The sequence below is a fragment of the Chiloscyllium plagiosum genome, chromosome 2, assembly GCF_004010195.1.
Source record: "Chiloscyllium plagiosum isolate BGI_BamShark_2017 chromosome 2, ASM401019v2, whole genome shotgun sequence".
Classification (NCBI taxonomy): Eukaryota; Metazoa; Chordata; class Chondrichthyes; order Orectolobiformes; family Hemiscylliidae; genus Chiloscyllium; species Chiloscyllium plagiosum.
The window spans coordinates 37,314,286-37,341,666 of NC_057711.1; the positions used below are offsets into that span (position 1 = coordinate 37,314,286).

Sequence of the window (27,381 nt, forward strand, 5' to 3'; positions counted from 1 at the left end):
TTCAAGGTGAGAGGTGGAAAGTTTAAGGGGGATACACGGCAAGTACTTCACACAGAGGGTGGTGGGTGTCTGGAACGCATTGCTAGCAGAGAAGTGGTAGAGGCAGGCATGGTAGATTCATTTAAGATGCATCTGGACAGATGCATGAGTAGGTGGGGAGCAGAGGGATACAAGTGCTTAGGAATTGACTGACAGGTTTAGACAGTACATTTGGATCAGCTCAGGCTTGGAGGGCCGAAGGGCCTGTGCCTGTGCTGTAAATTTTCTTTGTTCTTTGTTATTTGTTCTTTGTCCCTCAATGCTAGCACATTCCTCTTTAGAAATGGGGCTCAAAGCTGCTGAAAATATTCCAAATGCGAGCCCTCTCAAAATGAATGCTGACATTGTATTTGCCTATCTGCCAATTGAACCTGTATATTAAACTTAAGAGAATCCTAAACTCGGACTCCTGAGACCCTTTATACTTCAGGTACCTGAAGCCTTTCTCTGTTTAGAAAATAGTCTATGCCTCTAGGTTTTCTACCAAAGTGCATAACCTCACACTTTCCAACATTATATTCCATCTGCCACTTCTTTGTATACTCTCCAGGCCTGTCTAAGTCCTTCTGCAGCCTTTCCAAACTGCTCAATCTTTCTTCATAAGTCAACTCTGGAACTGATCTGGTCAACATTTTGGCCCAGCCAGCAATGCACAAATGAATTTTAAAAACTCTTCACCAGGATGTCCAGAACCCCATTGGGTGAAGCAAGGGGCCAACTTTCCTTTCTCAGCCATCTCTGGGGCAATTCTTCACATAGCAACCATGAAGGGTACCTCCTGACTGACAGTGGTGACCTGGTGCATAGCTCCATTTTAAACATAGCACCAATACCAGGAATCCCAGAAGATCTTGGCTGTGGTAAGTACCTCCACTCATGGTGAGTACATGACAGTGCAAGCAGTGCACCATAGAAAAGTGATGCACAAATAATGGGAGAAATGTCTGAGAAAACAGAGAGAAACTCTCCACAAAACTCCCTGAAATTGACAAATTCAGTCAAATTTCATCCTAGGATCATTCCAGAATGAATAAATTGTCTTATGGTTATGCAGGTTCAGCCTGTACTCATTAGAAATATTGTACATGTACATACTGTATTGAAACATTTCAGATTCTGACGGGCTTGACAGGATGTGTCTCCTTTGCCAGGAAATCGAGTACTAGAGGGCACAAATAGGAGAATAAGGATTCTCCCATTTACTGGAGCTAAAGAGGAATTACTTCTCTCAGAGATTAATTAATATTCTCTACCCCAGAGATTAGTGGATACTAGACCATTGAATATACGAGACCATTGAATATGGCTGAATGAGACAGATTTTTGATCTACAATGCTGTAGTGGACAGTCTTGATCAGATTAGCCATGGTACTATTGAATGGCATAGCAGACTCAAGGGCTGGAATAGCTTACTCCTGCTTTCATGTCCTTGGAGCTTAAAATGAGGCATATTATTTTATTTGTGCACCAATATTCCTCATGTATATTATTACATTCAAATGTTATTATTCACTTGAAGTGAGAGATACAAAATTGAGTTTGTCATTAATGCGTACATTTAATGATGTATGAAAGGAATTGCAAAATGGTTTCTGTTCTACTACTAGTATTTGGTAGTTTGTGCTTGAATACTTATCTTTCTATAAAAATAACACACCCTAGCAAGCAAGCAGTGCCCCATTCTAGGCTGGGAATGAAGGTTCAAACCTCTATCTAATTTCCTTTTTTGTTGTTTCCATATGAATCTTTTTTTTCTCAGAGAAAGATGACTATCTGGAGTTTCCTTATTTTTTTGCAGGAAGTCAAAGGGCTGTAGGCTTCCTCTCCCCTCCCTTCCTTCCTTTTTTTTCCGAAGGTACTCATCTGTAAAAAAAAGAACGAGTAATTTTGTTCCTGTTCTCCTTCTTGGGTAGCTTCAAACAGTGGCAGAATAAGTTCCTTCTTTTAATTAAATCTCTGTGTGGAGGCTGTGAAGAGCAGGTAGACAATTCTGTGCTCTGTAGACATTAAAGATACTCACTGGTAAGTAGCACTGAGTATTGTAATTTTGAGCTTTTGACACTTAAATTGACTGAAAGGTAATATTCTTAAGATTTTAAATCTAATTCATGAACAAATGTAATTAATTATGAATATATAGTATCATGTAGGATTTACACAATGCTACAAAGCTGTCTGCTGGTTTAGTTGAGTTTCTTCACTGGTAATTCTATGGTTGTAAAAATACTATATTTTTAGAATTAAAGAAATAGGAAGTCATTATGAACGCAAGTGCTGGTGACCAGTCAGAGATATCCAGTTCTTTCTGTATCTTTGTGCTGAAAGCAAGTTTAGTTCAAAATGTACAAACAATCAAACTTTCAGCAGAGCCTCCCTTCCCATTCAGTTACAGAGTTTTAAGTTAGTTCTTCAAAACAATATTTTTCATATGTTTAAAAAAGGAAATAGTGCTGATGGTAATGCTTGGCCAGCTGAATAATTTGTATACAATCAAAATGTTCACCCAAGAAACAACGTTTACAGGTTCTACTGATGTGTTACATTGGTTAAGCATTCAAATATGCATAACCAGGATAATGTTATTAAATTTTATTTGTGAGCATTTGCTCTATTATAGTTTTAATAGACTAACATTCAAATTGATAAATATACTTAAAAGATTGAGAATGATCAGATTTGCCTGCTTTTGGGGTTGGTGCTACAGAAGACAACACGACAGAGGGTTACACAATATTGACACACTGTGGTATGTAGGAAACATGAAATCAGATTGAAATTTGCACATTATACAGAGCAAATACATTGTACTGCACTGAGTAAAAATAGCATTAAGAATTCTCAATGTTTAAGCTCAAGGGGGTTAAAAAAACATATTTCAACCGTTTTTTTAACTTTTAATAGCTTAGCAAATTGTGGAATTTTTTCAATCAAAGTTAAAAAATTATCAAGAATTAATTTGGTGACTTGTGTCAGGTAATAGGCTATGAAGCCAAGCATGTCTTTATTGTGTAAAATAAAACTGTCTTCCTCCAGCTGCAGGTACTAAACTAATTGCATTAGGCAACACTTTGCAAAAGAAAATAGTATTTTAAGCTAAATATTTCTTTCTCTCACACACACATGGACACACACAAAATTGTTGTAATATGGATATTCTTCAAGATCATACCAGAAAGGTTTATTTGGTGGGATAGTCATGCTTAAATGCAGAAGGACAAACTGAAACTAAAAGTATTAAAAACGGGAAGCATCAAATCTTCTATCTGGGCTTAAAGGTAAATTCCCAGGGAGAAATAAAAAAATCTGCAACAACAAAAACACTATCCTGCCCCTTTGTCAGTGAAGTATATCATGTTTAAACCTGCTTGTTCGTTTTCACTTCTGTATTTCAGCAATCTATTACAAATCTTTCACAGATTTCCACTGAACTACTTACGGTCAACAATTCCAACACTTTGAGGAGTTAGTTCATAAATTTCCACAGGGGATCCTGCATGACATCAAGACAAGTATTGAAATAGGTTTTGTACAATAAATCTAATTAAGGTGTAGTCAGTCACTCTGCTTTGATAAAGAATATTAATAGAATGACATCCCTGAGTGCAGCATTCATGTGAAGCACTTCCAAAATGATTTTCTGAGATATGATCAGGTGCTCTATCAATGTAAGTTCTTTACTTTGCTTTTTAAGTTCTGCACTGGTAATAACTGGAAAATGGAGATACAACCATAATCCGATCAGCCATGATCTTATTGAATGGCACAGCAGGTTTCTGAATGGCCTATTCCTGCTCCTGATTAGAGTGGTGCTGGAAAAGCACAGCAGGTCAGGCAGCATCCGAGGAGCAGGAAAATCGACGTTTCGGGCAAAAGCCCTTCATTAAGGCTTTTGCCCGAAACGTTGATTTTCCTGCTCCTTGGATGCTGCCTGACCTGCTGTGCTTTTCTAGCACCACTCTAATCTAGACTCTGATCTCCAGCATCTGCAGTCCTCACTTTTGCCATTCCTGCTCCTGTTTCTTCTGTTCTTACTTTGTATTTGTATGATGGGAAAAGACGATTACCATTTCTCAATAGCAAATATAATTAACTTCTTATGTTCTACACACACTTCCACTGACTTATGTCCTGCGAGAGGATTGAGTGGTCTAGTGGGACAGCATACCGTCCCTTCACATCTGGGACCTGAATCCAAAGCTAACTCAGACTGAGAAAATTCTATTGCTTGTTGAAATGAATGGGTTGACATTGCACTATGTTAACAATGAATATATCAATATGTCTACATGAAATAAAAATTGTAGAAAACAGAAACAGTAGTAGGCCATTCTGTTTACTCTGCCAGTTAATATGAACATTTCAGAACCTCTCCCTCAACACTATATTCCCATACTGTCCCGATACCCCTGGATACTTTTAACATCTGTTAATCAGTCTATTTCTTTCGTCAGTACATTCAATGATTTTGCCTCCATAACGTTCTGTGATAGAGAATGTTAATCACCCTCTGAGTAAAGAAAGCTCTCTTCATCTCAGTCTGAAATGGCCTGCCATGATTCAAGGCTCCTTGTTTTGGATCCTCAGGCCAATAATGTTGGACTTGCTCTTCACAGCATTTTAGTTTCCAGGCAACTGAGGCACCCAAACTCCAAGACCAGAGCTGTCGAAGAACTAAATGCACAACACATTGGCCAGCATCTATAAAGGAGGAGAAAGTGAGGACTGCAGATGCTGGAGATCAAAGTCGAGAGTGTGGTGCTGGAAAAGCACAGCAGGTCAGGAAGCATCCGAGGAGCAGGAGAATCGACGTTTTGGGCATAAGCCCTTCACAAGCTCACAAGCCTCATTATCTCGCCACCCTTCAGGCACTCTGCCTGTATTCCTGATGAAGGGCTTTTGCCCGAAACATTGATTTTCCTGCTCCTCGGATGCTGTCTGAACTGCTGTGCTTTTCCAGCACCACTCTAATCCAGAATCTGATTTCCAGCATCTGCAGTCATTGTTTTTACCTCATTCATGAGAAGGGCTTATGTCCAAAACGCTGATCCTCCTGCTTTTCGGATGCTGCCTGACCGGTTGTGCTTTTCCAGTACCACACACTCAACAACATCTATAAAGGGAAAGGATAAGTAAATGTTTTTGGTGCAACCAAATTCTTTGCCAATCTTGTTTATTTTCACTTTCTCATTTACATTTCTAATACTTATGCTTTTTACTTCAAACTGCATTTATAGTTTACCGATAGTTCTCTTTCTTTGAAATCAGAAGGTACAGGGTCAACTCCCATTAACAGGTGCAGGGTCAACTCCCATTAACTCCCAGAAGGTGCAGGCACAATGGGCTAAATAGCCTCCTTCTGTGCCATAACAATTTTCTGATTCTGTGACACTATGTAATGTGGTTCTACACTGTTGATGGTGCTGCCTTTTGGATGAAAAAAATAAAATAAGGTCTCACTCCTGAGGCATTTTGATGGCACATCTGCACAAGATGGCTAATTTTTATCTTTGAACCAAAAGTTTCGCCAGATTGATTCCAGAGATGGCAGGATTGTGATATGAGGAGAGATCGGGTTGACCAGGCCTACATTCACTGGAGTTTAGGAGAATGAGAGGTGATCTCATGGTAACTTTCCATGGGCAAATTGGTTGTCAAAAATAACTTTCTGGCCATGAAATATTTTGCAGCATATTAAGATCCATATAGATATAAAGCTAAAGTATATCATTCCTGCAGGAATTGGTTTAGCTCATTGGCTGGATTGTTGGTTTACAGAGTAATGTGATGCCAACATTGTGGGTTCAATTCCCATCAACAGTTTGATGTTACCATGAAGGACTATCCTTTTCCCTCGCTTGAGGTCTGGTAGCCCTCAGGTTAAATCACCACCAATTGCTTCGTTCAAAATGAGAGCAATCTCTATGGGTTGGTAAGACTATGGTGACACAACAGGGGCCAATAGGTCATTCACAGTGGTGACTATCTTCCCCTACTACTCCTGCTGATTCTGATTCTGATCTTTCCAGCATTTGTAGTTCTTTGACAATCTGAGAGTGGGCAAAGCAGTGGATGCATTACCATGAAGATATTATATAGAACTGGGTTTGAGATTAATTTGCAAAATACAATAAAGTGTTGTATTCAGTTGCACTAATATTCCATGAGTGACTCGGAAAAAAGCCATACTGATAAAATAATCATAAAATGGAGTAATGTGGTACCACTGGTGTGATGGTGGAGTCGAAAGACAAAAAAAAAAGTTTTTTAAAAAATGTTTGTGTATTCATTCTTCATAAATAGTAATGTTGAAGGTTAATGAGCTCATGCTGAAAATGTAGAAAGAACTGTTTGAGATTTAACATTTCTCTGGTTTAGCAAAATAAAGGGATTCTGTGGTGCTATATTGAATAAAAACTCAGGAAGAAATCAACTAGGAGACAGTGAGGTCTGCAGATGCTGGAGATCAGAGTTGAGACTGAGTTGCTGGAAAACCCCAGGGCGTCAATTTTCCTGCTCTTGAATGCTGCCTGACCTGCTGTGCTTTTCCAGCAACACACTCTCAACACCTAAAAACTCAAGAAGACAAACAGGACCAGCCACATAATTACTATGGTTACAAGAGGTCAGAGACTGGGAAGTCTCTGGTGAAAAACCCGTCTCCTCACTTTCCACCTGCCAACTATTTACACGACACAAGTCAGGAATGTGATGGAAGACACCCCATTTGAGTGCAGCTCCAATAACAGTGCAGAAATGTGATGCCACCCACTCAAAGCAGCTGACTTGATTGGCACCCCACTTGCCACTGCAAGTATAGAAACATAGAAAACAGAAGCAGAATTAGTTAATTCGGCCCATCAAGCCTGTTCCGCCATTCAATATGATCATGGATGATCTTCTAACTCATCACCATACTCCTGCTGCCTTCCCATACCCTTCAACACTTATAATGCATAGAAATGTATTTCTTTCTTAAATACATTGAGTGATTTCTCCTCCAAAGTTCCATAGATTCATCACATTCTGAGTGAAGAAATGTCACGTCATCTCAGACCTAGTTGTCGTACCCCATATCCTGAGACCATGACCTCATGTTCTAAATCCACCACATTTAGGAAACATCATCCCCGCATCAATCTGTCCAGCCAAAGAATATCAGAATCTTATATTTTTCAATGAGATCACCTGTCATCCTTATAAACTCCAGTGAATGTAGGTCTAGTTGATCTAATCTTGCCTCATACCACAATCCTGTCATCCCGAGAATCAATCTGTTGACTATTCACTGTACTGTCTCTATGGGGAGTGTATTTTCTTGGATAAGGAGACCAAACAACGCACAATATTCCAGGCGTGGTTTCACAAAGCTTTGTATGACATCCTTGCTTCAGGACTCAAACCCCCTTGCAAAATAGGTCATTATTCCATTTTCTTCCTGAACTACTTGCTGCATCTACTTTCAGTGACTGGAGCACAAGGGCACCCAGATGCCATGTTGTACATCAACATTTCCAAATTTAAACAATAGCGTTCCATTCTGTTTTTTTCCTATCTGAGTAGGTAACTTTCCACTTATCTACTTTGTACTGTATTTGCAACTTATTCAACTAAAATATCTTAAAGCCTACTTACTTTCTTCTCACCACTCACACTCTTACAGAGTTTTATGTCATCAGCAAACCTGAAAGTATTATATTTATTTTCATCATTTAAATCATTAATATATATCGTGAATAGCTGGGGCTAAGCACTGATCACTGTAGTACTCCACCTGTCACTGCCTTCCACTGTGAACAATGATCATTTATTCCTATTCACTATTTCCTGTCTACTAAACAATTTTCAGTCATGTCAACATATTACCCCCAATTACTTGTGCTTTAACTTTGCTCACTAGCCTTCTATGTGGTCTTTATCAAAAGCTTTCTCAAAATCCAAATGTTCCACATCCACTTTTTTCCCTTATTTATTCCCATTCACTCTCTCTAGCACAGATGAACAGTGGCAACATTATATATTATAAATAAGATGCATTGCAGCAACTCACCCAAGACTTCTTTCAAATGTATGAAGTCCACTATCTAGAATGATAAGGAGAGCAAACTGAATGAAACCTCATCACCATCAAGTCTGATTTGGAAATACCATTCTGATTTGGAAATTTTTCACCACTTCTTCACTGTCCCTTTGTCAAAGTCTTGAATATCCTTCTTAACAGGTGATACAGTACAGCATTTGAATGCTTCTGGCATGAGGTAGTTACAAAGTATTAAACAATAACAACAACATGAAAGTGTAATATGGCAGATGCTGGAAGTCTGAAATAAAAACAGATGTGTTTGAAAGGCACATCAGTTCTGGTAATATTTTAGATCAATGACCTTTCATCAGAAATCCTTGCTTGTGACTACCAACGCTAATCATAAAGTCATCCCATAAATTTACATCTTTTGGAAATTGAACTAAGATGGTACCATTTAAACAGTCATATCTGCAGATCCATTCAATTATATTGGTTATTGCTACAAGCTCTGAATTCCAATTACAGTTTTTAGTATCTGCCATTAACTATAATTGACAATTTTATCGATTGCTACTCTCTTCTTTTTTTCTCTGCTTTTATTGAGACAATTGCCATTAGACTCATTCTGAGAAAACTTGTATCATAAAGGAAAAGGAGCAAAGATGGATATATGGAGTTATGTCACAGAGCAGCCAATATCTCATTGAATGGCAGAGAAGATTTGTGAGAAAGACTAAAACTAACACAGAGAATGCTGAAGAAACTCAGCTGGTCTGGCAATGGTTAACATCATAGGAATATAAGTTAGGGGAATGTGAGAAAGATACAAATGAACGAAGGGACTGACAGAAAGATAAATGAGACAGCAGAAAAATGAAACTGAAATAGAGATTTGGAAATAGAAGTGGAAGAAAAGAGATCATTATGGAATTGAAGAAAAGATAGCAGGATGAGAGTAAGGAAGAAGAGGAATGCAACAGTGAGGGAGGTGAAAGGAAGAAGTCGTGGCAGAATGAAAAACAGAAGTGGTGGAGAAAAGAAGAAATAGAAATACAGGGAAAGAGATTTTTAAAAATTCACTCATGTGTGAGGGCATCGCTTGCTGGGCCAGCATTTTTTGCCCACTCCTAGCTGTTCTTGAGAAAGGGAGTGGTGAGCCACCTTCATGAAGTACTGATATCAATTTGGCATTAGTGCATCCACAATGCTGTTAAAGAAGGAGTTCCAGGATTTTTACCCAAAGACACTGAAGGAATGGTGACACATTTTTAAGTCAGATGGTGAGTGGCTTGGAGGGGAAATTGAATGTGTTGGTGGATAGAACAACAAATGAAGGAGGAGAGCATTAGAAAAGCAGAAGTGAAAGAGGAGGGAGACATTGAAGCAGTGTGGAAAGCATTAAAATATCAGTGAAAGAAAGAGCTACATTCTTGGTGCGAGACTAAGAAGGCATTGTCAGTTTGACATTCCTGGGTCAATAAAGGTTGAATACAAACTAACAGATAACTTTGTTCAAATTCATTATCAAGAATGACAATTGGTTTGAAAGAGTGCTTGAGTGAAGGTATACAGTATAGGTAGAAACTTGTGTGGGGAGAGCATGCATCTGGACATGGCTTCAGCATTGCTAAGTCCGCTGTGTGAATGGTTGCACGTTTGCAAAACAACTTTGCTTCATCTGCAAAGTGACAGGCGTTTTGTCCAGCATTATGCTCAGTTTTTGAAACTTGGAACTCCAGTGCAAGGGTGTTCCAATGTTCTCACAAAACTGCACTGATCAATGTTGTAAGGTATGCTTTATCCATTCATACACTTAGAACTAGTCCCCAGAATATGTCTAGCAACTTGGAATGAGGAATGTATACATTTGGTTTTCCAGCCTGAATTTATACCAATCAGTAAATTTGATGTTAAGATTCTTGAAGTGTAATATTCACAGAAATGAAACCTGACAGTTTATAGCATTAACTATTGTGGAGTTAATCAAAGCGACAAACAATTAAGGATCTTAAGTCGGCATTTCCACCACGTCCAGAGGGATACCACCACCAGTCACACATTCCTCTCCTCTCCTTTGTCAGCCTTCTACAAGGATGTTCCCTCCATAACACCTTGGTCCACTCCCAACCTCTCCTCATACCCCCATGGTACCCTCCTATGCAATCACAAAAGGTGTAACATCTGCCCATTTACTTCCTTCTTCCTCACTATTCAAGGCCCAGGCACACCTCTCAGGTGTGAAATGCAGTGATTTATCTGCATTTCATTCAATCTAGTTTGTTCTATTCATTGCTCACAATGTGGTCTCCTCTACATTGTGGAGATGAAGTGGAGACTAGGTGACCACTTTGTGGGACACCTACACTCTGTCTGCAAAAATGACCCCAAGCTTCCCTGATATTTGCCAATTCAACACACCACCCTGTTCCCTGGCCAACATCTCCGTCTCGAGCCTGCTACAGTGCTCCAGTAAAGTTCAGCATAAGCTGGAAGAACAACACCTAATTTTCTGCTTGAGAACCCTGCAGTTTTCAGGATTCATAATCAAATTCAATAATTTTAGAGCCTGAACATTCCTTCCATGTTCTTTTCCCACCCCCTACACTCTGGCCCGCTCACCGTATGGGCCTGATAAAGGGTTAATGTCGATTTTCCTGATCCTTGGATGCTGCCTGACCTGTTGTGCTTTTCCAGCACCACACTCTTGACTCTATTTTCATCATAGCCAATCCATTTTCACCCACTAATGGTCCAATATTATCAGCTTTACTTTCTCCCTAGCTCATCATTATCCATTCCTTTGTCTGCCCAACTGCTATTATCTCTCTCTGAGCTTTATCTCTGCCTATTGTTTATTGCTGGCCTCACCCCCACCCCAACCCCTTCCCACCCCACCTGGCTTCAGCATATATACCAACATTTTCCGAGCTACAATCAGTTCTGAAGAAGGTTCACTGGAGCCAAAATTTTAAAACTGTTTCTCGCTCCACAGTAGCTGTCAGACCTACTCTGTTTCTACAGCAATTTCTGTTTTGTTTCAATTAATTACTTTTCTTTTTGCCATGTTAAAAGCTTGTCATATTTTCTTTATTTCATTCGTACAAAATGCTGCTAATATTATGTCAGTAGTTAAAGGTGATGGACAAAAGCTGTGAGGAGCTACAATCTCTGTAATAGTTCTTAAAAACTAGTGGCAGCTTTTTGGCACCAGTAACACCCACTCAGGGACTTTTTCTATCTTGTAAATTCTTTTATCCAGAAAAAGACTTTAAAATCAAACTTGATAATGATCAGGAATGAAAAGACATTTCACATTGTCAGTAAACCTAGCATCAAAACCTAGCATGGAAAAAAGAACACAGGCATGGACTATTTTCTAAACAGTGAGAAAATTCATAAACCCAAAATACAAGGGGATCCAAAACTGCTAGTACAAGATTCTCTAAAGGTTGACTTGCAGGTTGAGTCCTTGGTTAGGAAAGCAAATGTAATGTATTCACTTATCTCAAGAGGGTTGGCATGTAAAAGCAGTGATGTGCTATGAGACTTTATAAAGCTCTAGTTAGGCCCCATTTAGAATACTGTATTCAGTATTGGGCCCCACACCTCAGGAAGGACATACTGGCACTGGAGCGTGTCCAGTGGAGATTCACATGGATGATCCTGGAATCGTAGGACTAACGTACAATGAACAGCTAAGGATCCTGGGATTGTATTCATTAGAGTTTAGAATGTTGAGGGGAGATCTAATAGAAACTTACAAGATCATTCATGGCTTCGAAAGTATGTATGCTGGGAAATTGTTTCCGTCAGGCTGGGATACTAGGACCCCTGGGCACAGCCTTAGAATTAGAGGGGGTCAATTTAGAACAGAAATGGGGAGACATTTCTTCAGCCAAAGAATGGTGGGCCTGTGGAATTCATTGCCATGGAGTGCAGTGGAGGCCAGAATGTTAAATGTCTTCAAGGCAGAGATTGATAAATTCTTAATCTCGCAAGGAATTAAGGGATATGGGTAAGTGGCGTTGAAGTGCCCATCAGATATGATTGAATGGCGGAGTGGACTCGATGGGCTAAATGGCCTTATTTCCACTCCTATTTCTTATGTTCTTAAGTATGGATTATCACTTTCCTAGAATACCCCCTTTCTTACTGCATTCTGTTCCACCAGTCTGTTTACTGGAAAACATTCTACATTAGGTGTGAGGATTGATTACCTAGATCTAGAATTATGGAAAATGTTTTGATGTGTTATCATTGCGCAGACTTGCCTGACGATAGCACACAATATAAATTGGGTAATTTTGATGTTTCCAATGGCACATATTGCACTAACTTGAGACTCTAATTCAGGCTGTCAGCAGTGAGAGATACCATCAGCAACACAATGTCAGAAAATAATTGTTTCATTGTCAATGACATTGTGCAATTTGTTAACAGGAGAAGTAAACAAGACAATGAAGCCAGATGATGTCAGCTTTTATGGAGCCCAGCTGAGATCAGATTTTCTTTTATTCATTCACAGGATATGGACATTATGGACCAGATCTAGTCTATAGGGGCAGGTCCAGCCACAGTGCTGTTAACAAGGTGTTACAGGATTTTGACCAATTGACCAAAACTATAGTTCCAAGTCAGGATGGTATGTGGCTTGGAGGGAACTTGCAGGTGCTGATGTTTCCACACATCTGCTGTTCCAAGGTGACAGGGGCTCACAGGTTTGGAAGATGCTATTGAAGGATCTTTGGTGAGTTGCTACATTACATTTTGCAGATGGTACACACTACTGATACTGTATACTGATGGTGGGTAGGGAGGAGTTAATATTGAAGATGTGAATGTGTTGCTTTATCCTGAATGATATCAAACTTCTTAATTATTATTGGAGCTGCACTCATCCAGGTAGTTATAGAGTACTCTGTCATGTTTCAGACTTGTGCATTGTAGATAGTGGACAGGCATTTGGAAGACAGCAGATAAATTAGTCATTGCTGGGTTCCTAGCCTTGGAGTTGTTCTTGCCATCAGATATTTATAACTCTGGTGCAGTTCTGTTTCTGGTCAATGGTAAAGCCCCCAGGATTTTGATAGTGGAGCATTCAGTGATGGTTATGCTAATGAATGTCAAGGGAAGATGGTTAGATTCTCTCGTTGGAGATACGGATATATAAAAATGGAGCAGGAATTTGTCATTTAGCCACTGGCTGCGCTATTTAATAAGATCATCCTGATATGATTGTAACCTCAAGTGCTCATTCCTGCTTATCCTTGATAACCTTCCAGCCCTTCCATATCCAACCTTCGCCTCTGAAATGTTGAAAGGCTCTGATTCCACCCACATTTCAGGACAAGATTCAGGACAAAGATTTGTGACACCTGGGGACAGAAGATCCCCAACTGACGTTTCTACTTTTTCCTCATAATCCTCAATTCTCTTACTGATTCAAAATCTGTCTGTCTTAGCCTTGACAACCCAGCCTCCACAGCCTGCTATGGTAAAGAATTCCACAGATTTACTACACACTGAGAGAGGAAATTTCTCCTCATTTGGGTCCTAACTGGGTGACTTCCTACTCTGGAACTATGCCCTCTGGTCCTAAACTGTCCCACCAGAGGAGACAACTTCTCCATATCTACCCATATCAAGTCCCCTAAGAATCAATTATGTTTCAATAAGATCACCTCTCATTGCTCTCAACTCCAATGAATAAAGACCCAGCTTATGCTCTAAAGAAAAGTCCCTCAGTATCCAGGATTAACCTAATGAATAACCTTCTCTGATCTGCCCACAATACCGGGATATCTTTCCTTAAATAAGGGCATCAAAATTGTTCAAAGTAGTCGAGGTGTAGTCTAACTAGTGCCTTGTATAGATTTAGCAAGATTTCCCTACTTTTATACTCCATCCCCTTTGAAATAAAGGCCACCATTCCATTTGCCTTTCCCTGTTAACCTGCTGAACTTGCACGCCAGACTTGTGTAAATTACGCACAAGGACTCCCAAATCCCACTCAGCACAGAGAACAGACTCCTTTCTGCAGTCTTCTGCATTTCAATATTATTCACCCCCCATTCTTCCCAACAAAATGCATAACATCACATTTTCCCACTTTATATTTCATCTACCAGGTTTTTACCCATTCCTTTAACCGATGTATATCTTTCTCCAGACTCTTTGTGGCATCCTCACCACTTGCCATCCCACCTATTTACAAGTGTCCTGTATAACTGAAGCATAACTTCCTCACTTTTGTGCTTAACTCTCCTTGCAATAAATGATAACATTCTATCAACTTTCTTAATTTTTTTTGCTGTTCATTTAACTTTCCTGATTACTTGCGGCCATTGCCTGCCACTTGTGTAGGGCATATGCTGTTTTCCACTTCACAGCCAAGGGCTGGATGTTGTTCAGATCTTACTGTGTACAGACACAGACTGCTTCAGTATCTGAGGAGTTGTCAATGATGCTGAACATTGTGTAATCGTCAGTGAACCTCATACCTTATAATGGAGGGAGAGTCATTAATGAAGCCACTGAAGATTATTTCCTATGTTGCCTTCTTTATTGCCTAAAATATCCAAATGGTTGTTGATCACAGTGGACTGAAGTGGTGCCAGAAAAGAACTCTGTGGGAAGTCACTACCCACTTCCTACCACCTGAGAGATGTCTGCAAGTCTGATTCAGTGTCTTCCTTTCTTCCCGTTTAGCCAGTTTTTAATTTAACTTGCACACCCTCTCCCTAGTTTCTGTATACTTACACTGTTCTGATAATCTTTTCTGTGAAACCTTGTCAAAACATAAGGCCATTTGCATCTTATCTACTAAAGTTGTCCCAAATAACTGAATCAGCTTTTTCAAATGTAGTCTTGCTTCTGCTGTTAATTCGGTTCTTATCTTTCTCATTAGGTATTTCATTAAAAATTCCAAACTTTTTTAAGCTGATTTGTTACATTAATGAAGTGTCCTTTAATTACTGATAAGAATTATAAAATCATAAAATCAGGAAGCACATTGGGATGCTACCCTGCTCCTCAATTCTGCACCAGTCCTTTCGAAGATCAAATATTCCTCCCCATATCCGTCCAATGCTTTTTTCCATCATCCAGTTTAGTTTGGAAGTTATTGCTGACTTTGTATCCATCACCGTGTTCAGGATTATATTTTCGTTTATCACTACCTGCTGTGTAAAGTAATACACCCCTACAGTGACTCTAGTTTATTTGTTAACCACTGTCACACTGTGATCTCTGGCTGGTGATCCTTGAGCCATTAAAGCTATTTACTTATTATACTTAAGCCATTACAATTTCAAACATCACTATCAAATCCTCTCTATCTATCTCAGTTCTAAGCAGAACAACCTCTACTTCTTCGGTCTAGCCATGGAACTGTCATCCCTCATCTGTGGATCCATTTCTTCTGTACTCTATTCAAAATCCTTGCTTCCATACTGATGAATTGGGCGCTTAACGCCAGCTGGGGCTAATCTAGTGTTCCATGTTATTCTGAAGGCCCTACAATTCTACATTGTAATTTACCAGTTGTCCACAATAATTCCAGTATGACATCCAGAGAAATGTTTTCATAAAACAGAAAATGTATATTGTTCTCAGAGGCACTGCTTGCGCTCTGTTGGAGTTGCCTCAGCAGGAGAGGGTTACAAGCTCCATGAGATTTCAGTTATTTAGTTCCACCTTAACTGACCCAGTGAAATCCAGACGTGGTTCTTCTGAGAGGACACAAGAAAGTCAAAGCTGGATTCATCACAATGAGAATGCAGCACTAAAGAAAAAGTCATGTGTGTTTGGATCAGAAGGCACAGTAGTAAACTCACTATCCTTTCATCTGTGGGATATGGACTGTAGCCCAGTTCATACTGTACTGTTCTAATAACAGCTCCATATTTCAAATCTATTCGTACATATATAAATATACTTATGAATACAAAATAATATTTTGATGAATTTACATTATATGCTCCTTAAAGCTTTACTTTTCTTACTGTAGTTCAATTATTGATGTGTTATGATATTTTTATAAAGTTTCACACATCTCAGTACTTTTCTAATCTTTCCCTTTAAATGTTTTTGTGATTATCTTGCATTTATGCTTTCTTGGGCACTGATTCATCAAACAAGAGACAGCATCTCTCTTTTTCTTACCTTATCATCATCTCTTATAATCTTGAATACTGTACTAGGGATGTCTTGTGTCACAGTGGGTATGATTCCTGTCTCTCGACCAGGAACTCAGAATATGAGTCCTATTCAAGGCCTGAATGGCTATGGAGAGTGCATTCATAACACAGCCAGGCTTCCAAGTATGGAGGAATTTTTTTGAGAAAAGATTGAGTAGGATGGGCCTGTACTCATTGGCATTTAGAAAAAAATGGGCTTATTAAATTGAATTGAATTGAATTTATTGTTACGTGTACCGAGGCACACTGAAAAGCTTTGACTTGCAAACAATAAAGGCAGATCACATAGTTAAGTAGCATAGGTAAGTAAACAGCGGCAAAAACAAAAACACAGGTACAGGCGAACGTTAAGAGTTTGTGAGTCCATTCAGTATTCTAATAACAGTAGGGTAGAAACTGTTTCGAAACTGACTGGTGAGTGTGTTCACGCTTCTGTACCTTCTCCCCGAAGGTAGAGGTTGTAGAAAAGCATTGCCAGCCTTTCCTTGACAGTGAGCCTGGTTGATGGATTCTATAGATGGGAGGTTGGCCTTTGTGATTGTCTGGGCTGAGTTCACCACTCTCTGTAACTGTCTCCGAGCTTGAACGGTACAGTTGCCATACCAGGTAGTGATACATCCAGATAGAATGCTCTCGATGTCACACCTATGAAAGTTGGCAAGGATATTCGCCGTCATGTCATATTTGCTCAGCTGCCTGAGGAAGAAGAGACGTTGTTGGGCCTTTGTAACCAGTGCGTCCACATGAAGAATCCAAGAAAGGTTGTTGTGGATGACCACTCCTAGGAGCTTGACATTCTATTGAAACATATAAGACTTTTAGGGAGCTTGATAGGGAAATTCTAAAAGATTGTTTCCCATTGTGGGAGAGTTTAGGATCAGACGGCATAATCTTAGAATAAAGGGGCCACCCATTTTTAAAAGAGAGATGAGGAGGAATTTATTTTCTCATTTGGTAGTGAATCTGTGGGAGTTTATTTTACTTCAGAGGGCTTTAGAAACTGAGCCATTAAGAATATTCAAGGCTGAAATAGGCAGATTTTTACTCTGTAAGGGAATCAAGGATTATAGGGAAAAGGCAGAAATGTGGAGTTGAAGGTTATCAGGTCAGTCACAATGTCTTTGAATGGTGGAGCAGTCTCAATACTCCACGTTGACATCTATTGCTCTCATGCACATGTTTTCTTATCAATCTATTCAGAGATGTTATTATACACCTCTAAAGCAGGTGGGACTTGGATCTGGGACTCCTGGCTTAGAGGTAGGGACACTACCACAAAAGCCCTTCTATTGGTCATAAATTATACCCCTGCTTATTAGCAATCTGCAAATCCTTCCAATATGTATATGGCAGGGTGAGCCTTCTGGTCAATCATGCTTGAGTTGTGTGTCACAAGCTATAGCCTCTGGCTTCAATCTAAGGACCTGTTCAAGAAAAAAAATAAGCTTAGCAAAACAGACATAAGCATGTACTTTGCTTGCTTTATGTATCTTAAGATGGAGGACATGAGATTAGATTAGATTCCCTACAGTGTGGAAGTAGGCCCTTCGGCACAACAGGTCCACACCGATCCTCTGAAGAGTAACTCACCCAGACCCATTTCCCTCTGACTAATGCACCTAACACTATGGGCAATTTAGCATGGCTAATTCACCTGACCTGCACATCTTTGGAAAGTGGGAAGAAACCGGAGCACTCGGAAGAAACCCACACAGACACAGGGAGAACATGCAAACTCCACACAGACAGTCACCTAAAGTTGGAATCAAACCTGGCTCCCTGGCGCTGTAAGGCAACAGTGCTAACCACTGAACCACCGTGCCATCCCGACATTTTCAAAGTTACTAATTTTGCCAGCTTTCTTCTTTAATTTCTCAGCTGTGGTGAAGACCTCTGAATTAACCCCACAGTGACTGGTATCCCATCACCAAGTGATCTTTTATTTGTACCTGAACAGACCTTGACTATAGTACTATCTTATACAGAATCAGGCACCAGAGTGTCAGTGTCTCATTTTTTTATATGTGACAGCTGAGTCTCCCTGACTGGACCAGATTAACAGACCCAATCAGGAAAGTCATATTCTATGCAGTCCAGCTGGCTAACCTTACCACAATCACTACAAACCCTAATTTCTCATACTCCCTAATTTGTAATTTTCTCAAAACATGGAATATAAAATATTGTATTTATTATCACAAAGAACATTTGGAAATTGTGATGTGAACTTTAATCTATAAGCATGCTTCCAAACCCTGGGTAGCAGAGTCATCTGAGTCTTTAGGGGATGATTATCCCTACCCTTTTGAAAACCACCCTAAGCACTTTTAAGAATGACATGCTCAGAGTTATGGCCAACAGTGAAACTGGCAAATATTAGGCTGAAGTGGCAGAAGTGCTAGAATCTTGAGGAACAAACGCTGAGGATATTTTGAGAAGAGGAGTGGTGTTAACTTTAGGCACACATGGGGAAGGCAACAGAATGGGTTCTTTTCAGTAATTATGTTATACATTAAAGTTTAAAATGGGAGATGCCGCTGAACAACTAAAGAGAAAAGCACGTGGTCACGAGGTGTAGAGAAATGAACAGAGAGTATGGTCTCGGGTACATCACCACTACACTTATAAAACACCCAAAGACATAATCAGCTATTCTTCCACTTCCTTCATGAGACTCTTTGAATGACAATCACTTGTGATTTGTGAAACCCACAGCCCACAAAGTACCACTGTTAAATCCAACCACAGTGTGACTCATGAATCCAGCTTGTTGCCCCTACCAGCACTTTGATGATGTCTAGAAAATCTCACAGCAGGTTCATTGATTGATAGTCCTCCCCCAAATCCCAATAAGTGGGTCAGAATCAAAGATGATGCCCCTACCGACAGTGGTATTACACTTGAGATTCTAGCTCTTCTAATAACTTCACCTAAATTATAAAGGTGCCTATTCTGCCAAAGCAGTCAATACTACAATGATATACAAATCTTGAACTCGGAAAAACAGAACTCTATTCAAGTATGTTTAAGATACCTGTAGAGATCCATTTATTATCGCTTATTTGTAGACAACATTTTTAGTATCAGCAAAGTGGCTTTTAATTAACATTATGGGTTTTTTTTGCACTGTGTTTAGAAACAATAAGATTCAATCTTGATTGCTATGTGGAATTTGATCAACTTTCACTTAACTCATCTCATCCAGGATAAATCTTGCTCCAATTCCCTTCAGTGACCACTTCCTCAAGAGCCCACCTCTCATGCCCACCCCAGGAGAGAGGGGAACATTTTAACTGTTCCAACTCATGATTAATGTCACCAATGACTCTTCTGGAAGCTTGAGTGTGTTACTATCATCAATGAATTTACCTCATTGTAGTATATGGTAAAAATTACATACATACCCACAATCTTTAGACTATCATCAATGAATTTACCTCATTGTAGTATATGGTAAAAATTACATACATACCCACAATCTTTAGACTATGAGACCATAAGATGCAGGAACAGAAGAAGGTTATTCAGCCCATCAAATCTGCTCTGCTATTCAATGAGATTATGGCTCACTGATTAAAAATCTGTCTGTCTCAGCCTTAAATATGCATAATGATTCAAACATATACAATGCAGTAAAGTATTCCACATTTATAGTAGCCTCTGAGAGAAAAAAATCCTCCTTGTTGATGTTTTAAATAGATGAGCCCTATCTCTGAGTCCCAGACTCTCCCACAAGGGGAAACAACTTCTTCACATCCACCCTGTCTACGTTGGGTTCCAAGAGATCAATTGTGTTAGGAGACTCTCTAGTCCGAGGCACAGACAGATGTTTCTGTGACCAGCAGTGAAAAATCAGAATGGTGTGTTGCCTCCCTGGTGCCAGGATCAAGGATGTCTCAGCGAGGGTGCAGAATGGTCTTAAGGGAGAGAGGGGCCAGCAGGAGGTCATTGTACACATTGGAACCAATGTCATAGGAAGGGAAAAGGATGATATTCGGAAGGGACAATATAGAGAGTCAGGCAGGAATTTAAAAAGGACATCCTCGAGAGTAGTATTATTTGGATTACTCCCAGTGCTGTAAGTTAGTGAGGGTAGGAATAGGAGGACAGAGCAGATGAATGTGTGGCTGAGGATCTGGTGTATCGGAGAAGGATTCACATTTTTGGATCATTGGAATCTGTTCTGCGGTAGAAGTGACCTGTATAAGAAGGACGGATTATACCTGAATTGGAATGGGGCTAAAATACTGGCAGGAAAATTTGCTACAGCTACTCGGGAGGAGGTGGGGGGTGGTGGTGGTGGTGGAGCGTGATGGGTGGGATGGGGGGAGGGTTCCCAGTGAGATAGTGAGGAAAGAGATCAATCTGAGGCTAGTACAGTTGGGAAAAGAAGCGAGTCATACAGTCAGGGCAGGCAGGGACAAGGCAGAGAACAAGGTAGGACTGATAAATTAATTTATTTCAATGCAAGAGGCCTAACAGGGAAGGCAGATGAACTCAGGGCATGGTTAGGGACATGGGACTGGGACATTGTAGCAATTATGGAAACGTGGCTCAGGGATGGACAAGACTGGCAGCTTAATGTTCCAGGATACAAATGCTACAGGAAGGATAGAAAGGGAGGCAAGAGAGGAGGGGGAGTGGCATTTTTGTGAAGGGATGGCATTACAGCTGTGCTGAGGGAGGATATTCCCGAAAATACATCCAGGGAAGTTATTTGAGTTGAACTGAGAAATAAGAAAGGGATTATCTCCTTATTGGGATTGTATTATTGGCCCCTAATAGTCAGAGGGAAATTGAGGAACCAATTTGTAAGGAGATCTCAGTTATCTGTAGAATAATAGAGTGATTATAGTAGGGGATTTTACCTTTCCAAACATAGACTGGGACTGCCATAGTGTTAAGGGCTTAGATGGAGAGGAATTTGTTAAGTGTGTCCAGAAAAATTTTCTGATTCAATATGTGGATGTACCTACTAGAGAAGGTGCAAAACTTGACCTACTCTTGGAAAATAAGGCAGGGCAGGTGACTGAGGTGTCAGTGGGGGATCATTTTGGGGCCAGCGACCATAATTCTATTCGTTTTAAAGGATAGATCAGATCTAAAAGTTGAAGTTCTAAATTGGAGGAAGGTCAATTTTAACTGTATTAGGCAAGAGGTTTCAGAAGCAGATTGGGGGCAGAAAGCTGTTTCTTTGGCAAAGGTAAAGCAGAAAGCTTTACCTTTGCAGGGAAAGGAACAGCTGGAAAATGGGAAGCCCTCAGGAATGACATAACGAGAATCCAGAGAGAGTATATTCCTGTTAGGGTGAAAGGAAAGACTGGTAGGTATACAGAATGCCTGGATGACGAAAGAAATTGGTTAAGAAAAAGAAGGAAGCATATGTCAGGTATAGACAAGATAGATCGAATGAATCCTTAGAAGAGTATAAAGGCAATAGGAGTATACTTAAGAGGGAAATCAGGAGGGCAAAAAGGGGCCATGAGATAGCTTTAGCAAATAGAGTTAAGGAGAATCCAACGGGTCTTTACAAATACATTAAGGATAAAAGGGTATCTAGGGAGAGAATAGGGCCCCTCAAGATCAGCAAGGCAGCCTTTGTGTGGAGCCACAGGAGATGGGGGGAGATAATAAACGAGTATTTTACATCAGTGTTTACTGTGGAAAAGGAATGGAAGATATAGAATGTAGGGAAATAGATAGTGACATATTGAAAAATGTCCGTATTATAGAGGAGGAAGTGCTGGATGTCTTGAAACACATACAGTGGATAAATCCCCAGGACCTGATCAGGTGTACCCGAGAACTCTGTGGGAAGCTAGGGAAGTGATTGCTGTACCCATTGCTGAGATATTTGTATCATCGATAGTCACAGGTGAGGTGCCAGAAGACCGAAGATTGGCTAACGTGGTGCCACTGTTTAAGAAGGGTGGTAAGGACAAGCCAGGGAACTATCGACCAGTGAGCCTGACGTCGGTAGTGGATAAATTGTTGGTGGGAATCCTGAGGGATAGGATGTACATGTATTTGGAAAGGCAAGGACTGATTCGGGATAGTCAACATGGCTTTGTCAAATCTTGTCTCACAAACTTGATTGAGTTTTTTGAAGAAGTAACAAAGAAGATTGATGAGGGCAGAGCGGTAAGTGTGATTTATATGGACTTCAGTAAGGCGTTCGACAAGGTTCCCCATGAGAGAATGGTTAGCAACATTACAGCTCATGGAATACAGGGAGAACTAGCCATTGGACCGAAGGGTCTATTTCCATGCTGTACATCTCTATGACTCTATGACTCTATGACATTTGGAGACAGAACTGGCTCAAAGGTAGAAGACAGAGGGTGGTGGTGGAGGGTTGTTTTTTAGACTGGAGGTCTGTGACCAGGATTAGTGCTGTGTCCACTATTTTTGGTCATTTATATGAATGATTTGAATGTGAATTTGAAGAGGTATAGTTAGTAAGTTTGCAGATGACACCACATTGGAGGTGTACTGGACAGCAAAGAAGGTTACAACAGGATCTTGATCAGATGGGCCAATGGTGGGGTAGAAGTGGCAGATGGAGTTTAATTTAGATAAATGCGAGGTGCTGCATTTTGGGAAAGCAAATCTTAGCAGGACTTATACACTTAATGGTAAGGTCTTTGGGAGTGTTGCTGAACAAACAGACCTTGGAGTGCAAGTTCATAGCTCCTTGAAAGTGGAGTCACAGGTAGAAAGGATAGTGAAGAAGGTGTTTGGTATGCTTTCCTTTGTTGGTCAGAGTATTGAGTACAGGAGTTGGGAGATCATGTTGTGGCTGTACAGGACATTGATTAAGCCATTTTTGGAATATTGCATGCAATTCTGGTCTCCTTCCTATCGGAAGGATGTTGTGAAACTTGAAAGGGTTCAGAAAAGATTTACAAGGATGTTGCTGTGGTTGGAGGATTTAAGCTATAGGGAGAGGTTGATTAGGCTGGGGCTGTTTTTCCTGGAGCGTCGGAGGCTGAGGGGTGATCTTATAGAGGTTTACAAAATCAGGAGGGGCATGAATGGAATAAGTAGACAAAGTATTTTCCCTGGAGTAGGGGAGTCCAGAGCCAGAGAGCATAGGTTTAAGGTGAGAGGGGAAAGATATAAAAGAGACCTAAGGGGCAACTTTTTCACGCAGAGGGTGGCACATGTATGAAATGAGCTGCCAGAGGAAGTGGTGGAGGCTAGTACAATTACAACATTTAAAAGACATCTGGATAGGTATATGAATAGGAAGGGTTTGGAGGGATATCGGCCGGGTGCAGGCAGGTGGGACTAGATTAGGTTGGGATACCTGGTCAGCATGGACAGGTTGGACCAAAGGGCCTGTTTCCGTGCTGTACATCTCTATGACTCTATAAGTCTCCCGAATATCTTCTATGTTGCAACAACATTATTCTCCGAAACTTTGATGCATACAATCCCAATCTATTCAACTACTTCTCATAAGAAAATCCCTCCAGACTTGGTATTAACCTAATGCCCATTCTCTGCATTCTCTCCAATGCCAGTGTATCTTTCCTTCGATGTCTTCCTTTTAACTGTACATACTTCACAAAATCCACAAGGAAGTTTCTCAGGTGTGTCACATGCAACATTTTGATGTGGATCCCAAAATAAAGCTGCAGAGACTGGCCCACAATTGATGATGAAGGACTATGGGAGTTGTTTTTCCACTTGCCCTTAAGTGCATTGCTAAGTGAGATTCATGGTGGTTGATCTGATGTGCCTTGCATTGTCCTTTCTGACTCAATCTTCACCTCTTCACTTCATTCATGATGCAACCAGCTCTTGGTCTCCTTTCTCATGGAACTCCCTGCAATCCTCCTCCCCTCCCCCCGCTCCCCCCATGTTATGCTGTTGTTTAATGATGAACTTGGCTTGGTAAGAGAAGAACCAAAAGGAACAATTCAAGGGTAAAGAACAAGGGATTCCACGTTGCAAGTTGCAAGCATTGTTTGCAATCTACTTTATGTTTCTACTGTGTGGCACCCTGGTGAGGACGGGTGAAGTCGTTCCCCTCTTCTTAACCCTCTTAATTGGTCGTAACCAAATTTTAAACCATTTTTAACACACAGCTATAGCATATTTCAATTTAAACATAGTATGTGTCAAAATTGAAACGTTTAAAATTTTGATGCTGGAAGTCAAAGATTGATAGTCAATTTTTATCATTATTAAAATAGCTTTTACACAACACACTTTCTATTCAACTCACAGATGAAGAATTGACTGTGAATGATTTATTCATGTTTAGTAACATATGCACTTTCTCTCACCAACTGGCTCCCCATTTACAAACTCTCAATGTAAAGTAACATTTCTTACTTTGCACATGTTAAGCAAGAATGAAAGTTCTTTGAATAAAATGTGATGTAGTCTCACCAATGCCTAACCACAATCCACAAGGCACATGTCCTTGAGATATTTTCAGGAGGAATTTATTTAAATGACTAATGCCAAAATTTAAGGCACATATTACATTTAAATATTGTTACAAAAACTCCAATCTATTATTTTAAACCTTTAATGAATCTATTTAGCATTTCAGATCTGTGCATTAAAGGAAGCATGCCACAAATATTAATTATTCTTCAATAAAGGAACATGATCAAGCATAATTAATAATGCTACTTGCTGAAATTGCAATTAAGAGCTTATATTTACTAAACATTTAATTTGGAATTATGACGCCTTGAAATTCAGATGATTCATGTCCTATCCTGAAAGTAAGGCTCACCTAACTAAATGATAGGAAGCTGTTTTCTGTATTGATTCAGCACTGAAGAGTTGAGGACACATTTTAGTTCTTCCATGAGGGCATAGTCAAGTCATCCAAATCCAAGTTACCTGAACTGAATTTCACTTTTCTTTAAGGTAGGGTCATAATTTATCCCTCTTGCTGGTTAGCTGGTAAACGATGTTATACTTTTTCAGCTATTCCAAACATTCCAAGCACAATTTGTAAGCTTTGCACAATAGAACTTATTGCATCTTTTTATTTGTGTTCGTTATTCCCAATGCGAACCAAAACAAGGAGCAGCATAATATTAGAAACAAAGTGGAGAACGACACTGCCGGTTTTCCATCATATTTACAAATGACACACAGTTCCTTTGCTAAAATTCACTCTGTAATGACATTCGAGAGACAGCGAAGTAATGTTCAAATTCAGTCAGCATCATTTTCCAACCGTTCTATTCTCTCATGGTAGGTGTACCCATCCCACATAAAATGAACCACCAAGGTTGGGATATGTTATCACAAAAAAAATTAATATAAAAGGGGACGATATATATGTTAATTTAAAAGTTCTTACACAATCTTCTTATTTTTCACTATTGCTACATGGGCTTTTACCCGCCTTTCTAGTAATCACTCTGTTACTTCAGTTTCTTTCAAATCCATTCATGTCATCAATGGGTTTCCCATTGGGAATATTCAGACATATGAAGTTCTTGGAGGAGGAAAATAAAGACCCAATCATCACTAAGGAAACCTGTGTAAAAGGCAATCCGTCAGGGTGTCAAACGGGTGGTCAATTTTCAATTACCTCTTTTGTACTATTGTTGAAGACCCATTTCATTGGAAAAGATTTCATTTTTGACATTTTCTTTTCTAATTTAAGGAAAGAAGCTGAGTGAACATTATGGAGAACAAGATGGCTGATCCATACAGTGACGACATTCATATCTCCAGAGATATGAAAGAAATCCCGACTTCTCCACACTTCTCAATGCAGCCTCTCCCACTGACCATTAAACCAAACAAATGCATGGGTTTCAGAGATTATGAATCAGGAATTACATATTCTACAAATGACATATCTACAGTAAATATAGAAAGACTCACTGCAAATTCTGAAGGAGGATCACGTAAGAGAAAAAGTACCCCCACTAAAGTCATTCATACTGTTCATTCAGAAGATTTACTGACAGAAATCGATGAACCTGAAGACATCAAAATGGAGTTGCCATCACCAAAACCCATGGCTGAAATGATAGACTTAAGTAATGTAGGGTTTCAGTTGTTCAGAACTTTTGACCACCTCGGTAATACAGGCTTGAAGCATGAGTCTATTAAACATAATTTAATGTGGCCTACCAGTCCTCTGATGATGCATCCTTCTCGAGCATACTTTTCCAATGTCACTCCAGACTTTATGTTCCCTTTTGTTATGGCACCATCAAATCTGCATTTCAGGTATCCTCTTCATCAGAATGGTCCTCTGGGAAGTCTGAGTGGTGGGATACCTAGCCGAGAAGAAAAGAAGAACACGGTTGAACGGGTTGATGTTAACATTCAAATCGATGACAGTTATTATGTTGATGTAGGTGGCAATCAAAAACGCTGGCAGTGCCGAATGTGTGAGAAATCATACACTTCCAAGTACAACCTGGTAACACATATTTTGGGACACAGTGGTATCAAGCCCCATGCTTGTTCCCAATGTGGAAAACTCTTCAAACAACTGAGCCACCTACATACTCACATGCTCACGCATCAGGGTACTAGACCTCACAAGTGTAATGTTTGTCACAAAGCATTCACCCAGACCAGCCATCTTAAACGACATATGATGCAACATAGTGATGTGAAGCCATATAATTGCAGCATTTGTGGCAGGGGTTTTGCTTATCCAAGTGAGCTCAAAGCCCATGAAACCAAGCATGAGAATGGTCGAGACAATATTTGTGTAGAGTGTGGACTTGACTTTCCTACCCTAGCCCAATTAAAGAGACATTTGACATCACACCGTGGTCCTACATTGTATCGCTGTGATGAATGTGAGAAGACTTTCCAGTATCCAAGTCAGTTGCAAAATCACATGATGAAACACAAAGATATCCGCCCATATATCTGCACTGAATGTGGCATGGAATTCATTCAACCCCATCACCTCAAGCAGCACTCCCTGACTCACAAGGTAGGAATTATGTCTGAAATAGAAAAGGGATATTTAATTAATACTTTCTCAAAGATTATGACAGAAATGTTCAAAAGATAGAAAACATTTGCAGAGAATTTACCTTCTGAAAAAATAATTTAACGATCTTGTCTATATTTACAATTGAATAGATTTTAACTAGATAAAAATGTGAAGA

At 39.8% G+C, this 27,381-nt stretch overlaps 1 protein-coding gene across 1 annotated transcript in view; it reads left to right on the forward strand.

Annotated features, from left to right (window-relative positions):
• The first annotated feature begins 1,950 nt into the window (after positions 1–1,950).
• The window catches only part of znf366 (zinc finger protein 366), a 64,568-nt gene continuing 39,137 nt past the window's right edge, over positions 1,951–27,381 (forward strand). The window contains exons 1-2 of the mRNA XM_043702768.1: positions 1,951–2,062; positions 25,905–27,203. Coding sequence (XP_043558703.1) covers positions 25,926–27,203 — 1,278 coding nt within the window. The 5' untranslated portion in view covers positions 1,951–2,062; positions 25,905–25,925. The remainder of the gene's footprint in view (positions 2,063–25,904; positions 27,204–27,381) is intronic.